Source organism: Citrus clementina, unplaced genomic scaffold (assembly GCF_000493195.1).
Source record: "Citrus clementina cultivar Clemenules unplaced genomic scaffold, Citrus_clementina_v1.0 scaffold_5, whole genome shotgun sequence".
NCBI lineage: Eukaryota > Viridiplantae > Streptophyta > Magnoliopsida > Sapindales > Rutaceae > Citrus > Citrus x clementina.
Genome location: NW_006262201.1, coordinates 3,869,497 through 3,879,897, shown reverse-complemented (window position 1 = coordinate 3,879,897; position 10,401 = coordinate 3,869,497). Strand labels below are relative to the sequence as shown.

The window sequence follows — 10,401 nt, the reverse complement described above, 5'->3', positions numbered from 1 at the left end:
TTCGGTTTTTTTAAAATAAAAAACTAAACCGACTGATTTTACTATTTATGCTAAATTATTATTTCGGTTTTTTGAATGTAAAAAAACCGTAAAAAAACTGAAATTAATCAGCTTTTTTTATCCACCCTTACTCAAAAGAGATTGAATAGTAGAGCAAAATCTTGAAACAGATGAATCGAAAAGAAAAAAATAAAAGATACACTCAACAAAATGGGTTATTTTTGGATACCTCCCCTGAGGTTTGTTCTTGCTACACTTTGAGAGAAAGTATACATATATTGACATATAACACCCCTCAAAGTGTATCCCCTGAGGTTTGTTTTTGCTACACTTAGAGAGAAAATATACATATATTGACATATAGCACCCCTCAAAGTGTATAAGCGTTTTGGTTTGTAAGGATAATAACGTAATTGCAAAAATTTAAATTTTTTAAATCGTTAAAAAACAGTAAATTGATTAAAAACTAGACACTGTACATACTGTATGCACAGTGACAGAAAGCATGGAGCACGGTGAAATATTTATTTTCAAATACCCACTGGTTTTCATTCCAAGCAAGTACCATTTTTATATATTTGATATGCACGCTTTTCAATGAACTTTTTACAATACCCACTTGTTTAACATATCAATGGAATTTTCGCTTTTCAATGGAATTTTTACAATACCCATTTGTTTAACATTTCAATGGAATTTTTACAATCGTCTTCGGATTATCATCTTCGAGTACCCACGCTTTTCCTTTTACAATCCACTTCTTTTCTTCTCATCTGCTGACTTTTATTCCCCCATAATACCCACTGATTTCAACTTAATATGAACTTGAAGATACAGTAAGATACAGCTCCAGTCTGCGGCCACCGTGTGGTAAATCCAAACAAACCTTTCGTCGCTTGCCCTCAAGACTCTCCCGTTCTTCATTAAAGCCAACATCACCTTGTTTCCGACACCCACCAGACTGAACTTGATGGACCCGTCTAGCCTCACCGGCTGCGCCAGCTGCAGCGTCTTCATCCTATTCCACGGCTGCGCCAGCTGCGGCGTCTTCATCCTACTCCACTCGCCAAACCCTCCGTGTCTCCGACGCGCGTCGTATCTCCAGAACGACATCTCAACCGCGCGACTCGTGAGAACGTAAATAAACTCCACGGCTGCACACGCTGCTATAACGCATCCTCCGCCGGGAACCGCACTGCTTCTCAACCAGACACGCGCCTCCACGTCGTACAAATCCATCGAGCTCATGTACATCTGCGCATCCGCCGCCCCCGTGGGAGGCCCGTCGATCTTCAACCCGCCAATCACGTAGAAGACTCCGTCCGCCGACGCGCCTGTGCAGCCGTAACGGAGCCTGGGGGTGTGGGAGACCACGCGCCATTTGATTTACATTTGTTGTTTTTATGCTCTGATGATGTTGAGATGGAGTTAAGTTAGCTTGGAGCTGAACAAACTTGAATGGGATAATATCAACCTTGCTTTGTTATTTTTAAATTGTTCTTTGTTGAAATGTTTCAGTTATTCAGCAATTATAAGTACATTTTTAAAGGGATATATTAATATTTCCACCTATCACATGAATTTTTTCACATTATGTCATTTATTTATTCTCAAATTAAATTATTATAAGGGTGTGATTGCTTTTTCAATGCTCTTATGCATTTGGCGCCAAATAATAAAGGATAGCTGGACAATTCCGGATTGTAAGAACAATTGTCAGTTCTTGTACTTTGGAATGAAGGGCATTATTGTATTTTTACTTACAAATCAAACGGCTTTTTAACATTTATACACTTTGAGGGGTGCTATATGTCAATATATGCATACTTTCTTTCTAAGTATAGCAAGAGCAAATCTCAGGGGAGGTAACTAAAAATAACCCTCAACAAAATCTATAGTGTCTTGGGAGAATAGTCTAGCGGAGCCTGCCACCATAGTAGAGAGGAAGAGCTTATACCAAATTAGCGAGAAGCTCAGCAACAGTGTTACACTTAGGAAAAGTTAGAAAATGGTAAAAACCTATTTAGTCTTTGTATTTTAAGATTAATATCTATTTAACTCTTTGTATTTTTAAAAATATCTCGAAACATCTCTACCGTTAAAGTATTGATACCTCTACTATTACTTTTTATTTCTTTTGACTTACTTTTACAATATTACTCTTTTATAATAATTTTTTTGTTTGGACATTAATAAAAATAAAATAATTAAATTACCAATTTAACCTTAAAAATAAAAAAATTATATTAATTTTTTCCAAACACCATTTTTGACAATTAAAAATTAATATAATTTTTTTTATTTTTAAGGGTAAATTAGTAATTTAATTATTTTCTTTTTATTAATGTCCAAACAAAAAAATTATTATAAAAAGGGTAATATTGTAAAAGTAAGCCAAAAGAAATAAAAAGTAACGGTAGGCGTATCAATACTTTAACGGCAAGGATGTTTCGAGGTATTTTTAAAAATACAAGGACTAAATGGACACTAATCTTAAAATACGAAGACTAAATAAACTTTTACCCGTTAGAAAATTTTGAAACCTCATGGACTGAATAATAACTTGACAATTAACCCAATGATTCCAAATTTTTCATGGAGTACGCAAAGAGGGGAATGATAAAAAGACGCAAAAGAAGTATTGAATTACTTTCTCGCCACAAGGACCGTGAACCATGCTTGTGTCAGATAACTCAATAGCAGAGATGAAGTGTGTAAGTTTTTGTTAGCATATGTTAGCCACTGTTTGGAAAAATGTGTAAGTTGAATGTATATTTATAACCGAGCACAAATAATAAAAGTGAAAATGTGTAAATTTATAATTATACCCTAGCATTAGGGGTGGGCAAAATACCCGACCCGACCCGATCCGACCCGAAAAAGGTCGGGTTCGGGTCGGATCGGGTTGTTATGGCAACCCGATCGGATGAGGAAGTGCCAACCCGATCGGGTTGGGATCGGGTCGGTTTAAACCCGACCCGATCCGAATATTCGATCGGGTCTTCCCAAAAAAAAAAAACAAAATCACTCACCCATTACACTTTACACTTTAGACTACACTTTACACTTTACAACACATGCACACTGCACACCAGACGGCAGACGCAGACGCCAAAGGGCAAGCCTCACAGCTCACAACAATTCACACACAGTCACACACTGTGAAACACACAAACAACACACAGAATAGAACCAATCTGTTGTGAGTGCTGCCGAAACCAAAGGTCTGAAGTCTGACTCTGCCGAAACCAAATCTGCTGCCGAAACCGACACCCAACAGGCGATCTGCTGCCGCGATCTGCCGCCATCTGCTGTTGCGATCTGTTGCCATCTGCTGCCGCGATCTGTTTCCATCTGCTGCCGCGATCTACTGCCGTGAGCTGCTGCCGTGAGCTGCTGCCATCTGCTGCCGTGAGCTGCTGTCATCTGCTGCCGTGAGCTGAAGCCTCCAACCCGACCCGACCCGAGATTTCTCCTTTGTGTTGTGGCTTTGTGACCCGAACTTGTTTTTAAAGATTTAAAGTTTCATAATTTCAAATTCAGTATTTCATGGTATATATATATAGTTTAATAGTTATATATGCTAAATTATTAGTTATTTAAATTCAACCCGAACTTAACCCGAATTAGTGACCCGACCCGAATATAATTCGGGTCGGATCGGGTCGGGTCACTAATTCGGGTTAAGTTTGGATTAATTCATGTCTAACCCGAACAACCCGAAACCCGATCGGGTTGACCCGAACCCGATCCGAACCCGATTTTGCCCACCCCTACCTAGCATAAGTGATGAAAATGCGAACATATTTACAATCCAAACCAGGTATTTTTAAAATTTAATAATTTATCTTAAATAAAAAGAAATTAAGAGAAATCTTAAAAATTAATGAAAAATTGTTGCTTGATTTAAACTTTTCAAATATTATCTTTGTTTGGGGGGATGTACTTCGACAAGACCAGCCATACCCTGAACGAGGAGCCAGCCTCCTTATAAGGGAGCGAATGGGCAGAAGTCTGGTAGTAGGTTTCCACGAGCAGGAATATTGTGCTCGTTCACGAGGACATCCTCCTCTGGACCACATTGCGAGTTGGCCTCCTACTAGGAGCCCAGAGCCATTCCTGCTGGAGATTGGAGCTGGCAGACCCAGTCCATAACGGTTAACGAGATGTGCACTCCTATCCGAGAATCTATGCACAAAGCCCACCTAGCCACAACTACGATAGTCAAGCACCCACTTCCGAGAGCTGGGGGAGGTGACGGACGTGGATCGTGGGGAGAGCCGGATTCGAAGGAAAGCTATAAAAAGGTAATCGACGAAGGCAAACATGTTAGACTTTTTGAGATTAGAGCTTAGGAAAAGAGTCCTTGATTGAGAAATAGAGAGAGAAAAATCGGGAAGTATTTGATTCATTGAGAGGTCATAAAAAAAGCCACAAGATTAGTGGCCGTGTTTCCCAAAAAAGTAAACCTACATTTTTTACTAGAGCGTCAGAGGGTTTGCGTTGGGAAAACACCCGGCGTGCTCTGACCAGTTTCTGTGTGTGTAGGAGTCTGCTAAGAAGAAGTCTTACGAGGTGTTACTCTGCTCGGTTAGAAGGGTTGAGGAGAGATCTTGGTCGTGGAAGAGTAGAAACCAGAATCTCGCATCAACATTTTGGCACCATCTGTAGGCAGTTGAGCAAAAAGTTTCCGTTAAAAGAGAGGAGAAGAGGAAAAGAAGTGAGGTGACAATGGATGTAGGCTGGGGTAGTGCACAAGGAAGTGACTTGAGGCTTAACCAGTCTGTGACGTTGAGAGAGATAGCCAATGAAGCACGAGAAAAAGCAATGTACGAGTGGATGGAACGCATGGAAAAATAGATGGAGACTCTAACAACCATCTTACACGAGTTGAGAAATGAGCGAAGGGGAATTCAAGAGGAGGGGTGAGAAGTGGTGGAATGACACCAGGGCACGTTGACAGAAGGAACAATGATGACCTGATGAGAGGTCGGACCACCAGAAGATTTGGTGGTGAAGTGGGTAACTCGTCTCTATAGGGAGAAAGCCATGGAGGAGGAGATCAATCCCCAGGGAGGTGGGTCTTTGACAACGATGATAGAGTGGTAAATGCAGAGGAAAGAGAACTCCGACAACACCTGCATGATGTCGAGCAAGAACGAGATCAGGTTACAGCACGTGACCCTGATCGTGCTATACAACTAGAGGAAGAAATGCGCAGACTAGTGCCGATAATAGATGACATGCAAGGACGGAGCAGAGCACCTGGTTGGAGGATAATGTTGGACGGAGAGTTCCCTCTCTCGGCAGAAATCATAACAGCAGTCATTCCGAGGGATTTTCGTTTCCCAAACCTCAAGTACTCGGGGCGAACTGATCCATTGGTGCACATAAAGCACTTCAACGATATAACTGGGGTGCAGGGGTTATCTTAAGCTCAAAGGTGCAGGGTGTTCCCGCTGTCTCTAGAGGGACGAGCACGTGAGTGGTACCGAAAGCTTCCTCGAAGGAGCGTCAAGTTCTTCGAGCAGATGTGCCAAAAATTTACAGAGTAGTTTCGGGGGGCAATGGCACCTGAAGATGATATGATGGAGCTTTCGAGCATAAAGCAAGGAGAGGATGAAACCCTTCGGGAGTTGATCAAAAGGTTTCATCGCGTTGTCCTTGATTTGGGGGCCTTCAACCATCCCCAAGCATTGAGAGGGCTGAAAGAGGGGGTGAAAATAGGACGCATGTAGTACAATTTAAAGAGTCCAGCCATTCAGTCATACTCTGCCGCTTACGAGCAGGCCAAGAGAGATACAGAGATTGAGGAGGAAAATGTAGCAAAGATAAAAACAGACCAACTGGAAGGGATGATGAGGAAAGAGAAGAGAGCCCTACCAGAAAATGGACTGATTAAGAGGAAAGACTACCATGCCTCGGGCAGTGGTACAAGAGGCTGAGTCACTTCTTACTAGCCTCATCAGAGGCTGCCCTAATATCAGCGTAGTAGGATGCAACCTCCTCGCTCACCAGCTAGAGACTCTTGGAGAATACATGACCAGAAATACGATCATCCTTATTCACACCCACATGGTGGGAGAGCAAGCAGACCAGAGGCGCCGATGCCTCCACCAGCTCAGAACGGCACCTATAGGGAAAGGACAGTGCACATGATCGACTAGAGCCAAAGCTATGGGCGGTATACTTCCTTAAAGGTGCCCTTGGACGAGGTGTATGAGGCTATAAAGGATCAGAGATTATTGTACCCTCCTACCCCAATCACAAAGCTGCCCAGCAGGAGAGATAAGGGGCGGTGTTGCTAGTTTCATAGCACCCACGATCATACCACGACCGAATGTAGGGATCTCAAAACTCAGGTTGAAGATTTGGTGAGAAATTATTACCTGGATGAATTCGTAGATGGGACTATATCAATGGTGGGTTCGTAAGGGTAATTGCGGGGGGCCCAACATTGGCAGGAGACTCCAACAGATTAAGGAAGAACTACGCTAAGTATTCCATGATTAGCAAAGAAGTGTTCTTTAACACCCCAGCAGCCAAGCGAATAAGAATCAGGCAAGTGCTGATCATGTGGACGGATGAGGATGAAGAGGGAATTCTATATCCACATGAGGACGCCCTAGTCATTAAAGCCACCGCTGCTGTTAAGAGGTTTGAGCGGATCCTGGTAGATACGAGAAGCTCAGTCGATGTCCTATTCAAGTCAACCCTAGAGGAGATAGGAATAACAGACTTGAGGTTAGAGCACACTAATGCCTCCTTGAAGGGGTTTGGAGAAGGAAAGCTAGTCCCTCTATAGAAAAGACCATGATCCTAGATTTTGTGGTGGTCGATGAAAAGAGTCCTTACCAGATGATTTTAGGCCGCCCCTTCCTGAGGATGAGCAAGACAATGCTCTCCAATCATTACTTAGCTATCAAGTATCGGGTGAACGGAGTAGTGAGGGTGGTACGAGAAGACCAAAGAATTGCCCGAAACTGTTACTCCACAGCAACAAGGGAAGCAGTGCAAATCACATCGCTAGATACTCGGGTGGAAGTTAAGGATGGCAGACAGGAGCCGGTTGAGGAGCTAGAAATGGTAAACTTGGAGCAAGGTGATTCGGGAAAAATAATTCGAATCGGGTTGAAGCTTAAAAAAGAGTAGAAGCAGGAGCTGGTGCATTGCCTGCAGGCTCACGCAAATGTGTTTGCTTGGACACATGAAGACATGCCGGGAATCGACCTCGAGGTGGCTTGCCATAGGTTAGCAATAAGGAAGAGTGCTCGGCCAGTAAGAAAAAAAAGAAGATGCTTCAATCAAGAGAGGTACGAGGTAATAAACAGTGAGGTAGAGAAGCTCTTGAAGGCGGGGTTCATTCGGGAAGTTAATTACCCCAAATGGATATCGAATGTTGTTCTGGTAAAGAAGGCAAATGGAAAATGGAGGACGTGCGTCGATTTTACTAAACTCAATAAGGCGTTCCCGAAAGATAGTTTTTCCCTACCAAAGATCGACTAGCTGGTTGACTCAACAACCGGTCATGGATGCATTCTCGGGATATAATCAAATCCCAATGTACGAGCATGATGAGGAGAGCACGACTTTTATCACTAACCAGGGTTTGTTCTGTTATAGGGTCATGCCATTTGGTTTAAAAAATGCGAGTGCCACATACCAGAGGTTAGTGAACAAAATCTTTAAGCCGTTGATTGGGAGAACAATGGAGGTGTATGTAGACGACATGATAACCAAATCGAAAAAACTGAACGAACATGTCGAGCACCTCGAGAAGACATTTGGGCTTATGAAAAAGTACAAGATGAAGCTCAACCCAGAGAAGTTTGCCTTTGGGGTCGAATCGGGAAAATTCTTTGGGTTCATGGTGAGTCATTGAGGGATCGAGGTGAATCTTGAGAAGATCTAATCAATCGTGCAGATGAGGTCGCCTCGTAACCTGAAGGAGATAAAGAGCCTTACGGGGAAGTTGGCAGCACTAAGCCGATTTATATCCAAGGCGACAGATAAGTGCCAGACCTTTTTTCAAGTGATAAGGAGAGGAAAGAAAACAGAATGGACCCCCGAATGCGAAGAAGCCTTCCAGAACTTGAAATAATATTTACAGCGAGGGGGGGACGTGTTGTTCTTGTATATAGCGGTATCAGATCATGCTGTGAGCTCAATTCTAGTATGGGAGGAAGAAGGGGTTTAGTATCCGATTTAATACACAAGTAAGGCCCTACTTGATGCCGAGACTAGATGCCTGCCATTGGAGAAATGGGCACTTGCTCTTGTGGTTGCCGCTCGAAAGCTGAGACCATACTTTCAAGTATCCTCCGTCTCGGTAATAACAAACTAGCAGTTGCGGCAGACTTTGCACAAGCCAGATGCTTCTGGTCGGCTAGTGAAATGGGTTATAGAGCTGAGTGAGTTCAATATAAGTTACAAACCCCGAGCAGCAATAAAGGCCCAGGCAATGGCAGACTTCGTGGCAGAATTTACAGAACCCGAAGTAGGTTTAGACGAGCTGGATGTTGCTACAGTCAACGACGAGGATCGGGTATGGCAGATGTCGGTAGATGGATCCTCGGGAGGGCAGGGGTCTGGTGCAAGGATTGTTTTGGAAGGCCCAGAAGGGGAGGAGATCTCTTATGCTGTAAGATTGGAGTTCACAACCACAAATAACCAAGCCGAATACGAAGCTTTAATAGCGGGGTTGGAATTGGCTAAGGCAGTAAAAGCGGATAGGGTGAAAGTCCGAACCGGTTCCCAATTGGTTGCCAACCATGTCAGTGAGAGATTTCAACCGAGAGATGGGAAAATGAAACAGTACCTAAAGAAAGTAAAACAGATGATTGGGAAGTTTGAATCAGTGGAGGTGATACAAATCTCAAGGGAGGAGAATTATCGAGCAGGCATCCTGGCTAGAATGGCAGCCGTAGCAGATCCAAAAAGGCCCAAGTCTGTCCCTTTGGAAGTGAAGTCTAGCCTCAGCATCGAGCAGAATCTGGAGGTGTTGCGGGTATAACAGAAGTGCTCGTGGATGGACCCAATAATCTCGTACATTCGGGATGGGAAATTAGCACTAGATAAGTTACGAGCTCGGAAGATCAGAGCTTAAGTGTTGAGGTACACAATGATTGATGGGGTGTTTTATTGACGGGGGTACACTCTACCGTTCCTTCGATGTTTGGATGAGGACGACACAGATTACGTACTGAGAGAAGTACATGAAAGAGTTTGTGGAAACCATTCTGGTGCGAGATCCCTAGCCCACAAGGCTCTTAGGCAAGGATATTTCTGGCCGATGATGCACCATGATGCACAAGAGAAAACCAAGAGCTGCATGAGTTGCCAGAGTTTTGTAAATTTCTCTACCCAACCACCAGAGAATCTCACTTCTATGGCCTTGCCATGGCTATTTGCTCAGTGGGGAATCGATCTGATTGGACCGTTGCCTAAAGGACGAGGGGCAGTAACGCAAGCAATAATAGCGATAGACTATTTCATGAAGTGGGTAGAGGTAGAGGCCCTTAGCAGGATTACAGAGAAAAAGACGACTGACTTCATATGGAGAAACCTGGTATGCCGATACGGGATCCCTTATGCCCTGATAGCAGACAATGGCAGGCACTTTGACAATTATAACTTCAGAGACTTCTGCCAGAACCTTGAAATAGAACTGAAGTTTTGCTCGCCTGCTCACCCCCAGTTTAATGGGCAAGTAGAAGCAGCCAATAAGGTTATCAAGAGGCTCTTGAAAACCAGGCTAGGAGCAAAGAAGGGAGTATGGGTTGATGAGCTACCAGGTGTGTTATGGGCATACATGACAACCTATAAAACAGCAACCAGCGAAACTCCGTTCGCTTTGGCCTTCGGACATAAAGTTGTTGTACCCGTGGAGATAGGGGCGGCCACACACTAGACTGATCACTTCGATGATCGGGAAAACAATGACCAGATATGTTTAAATCTAGATCTGCTCACTGAGAAGAGGGAGCAAGCATCGAAGCGATCAATCGCTTACCAGCAGAGGGTTGCTCGTTATTACAATCAGAAAGTGCGTATATGGCAGTTCAAGGTCAACGATTGGGTACTTAGGAGGGTGAATCAGAGCACGAAAGACTCGACACAAGGAGTACTCAATCTAAACTGGGAAGGGCCATATAGAGTCAAGCAGGTGGCTGGACCCAGAGCCTATAGGCTCGTTCGCTCGGATGGCCACGAGGTGAAACGTTCTTGGAATGCAACGCATCTCATGAAATACTTTCAGTAAGATCCAATCATGCATTAGAGTCATTTCTATTCGTTCTTGTTGTTATTTATTTTATGATGTAAGCCGAATTCGAAAATTAATGAAAGATGGAGGAATTTCAGTCAATTGTCATATCACACAAATGAAAATTTTAAGGCATG

The 10,401-nt window shown here is 43.4% G+C and overlaps 1 protein-coding gene across 1 annotated transcript; it reads right to left on the bottom strand.

Moving 5' to 3' along the window:
* Positions 1-683: 683 nt before the first annotated feature.
* On the bottom strand, positions 684-1,383 carry LOC112097783 (F-box/kelch-repeat protein At5g26960-like; the record flags this gene model as incomplete). The annotated part of the gene is made up of 1 exon (XM_024183363.1): positions 684-1,383. A coding segment is annotated over one exon (600 nt), but the record flags the coding sequence as incomplete, so codon positions are not given.
* Positions 1,384-10,401: the final 9,018 nt, after the last annotated feature.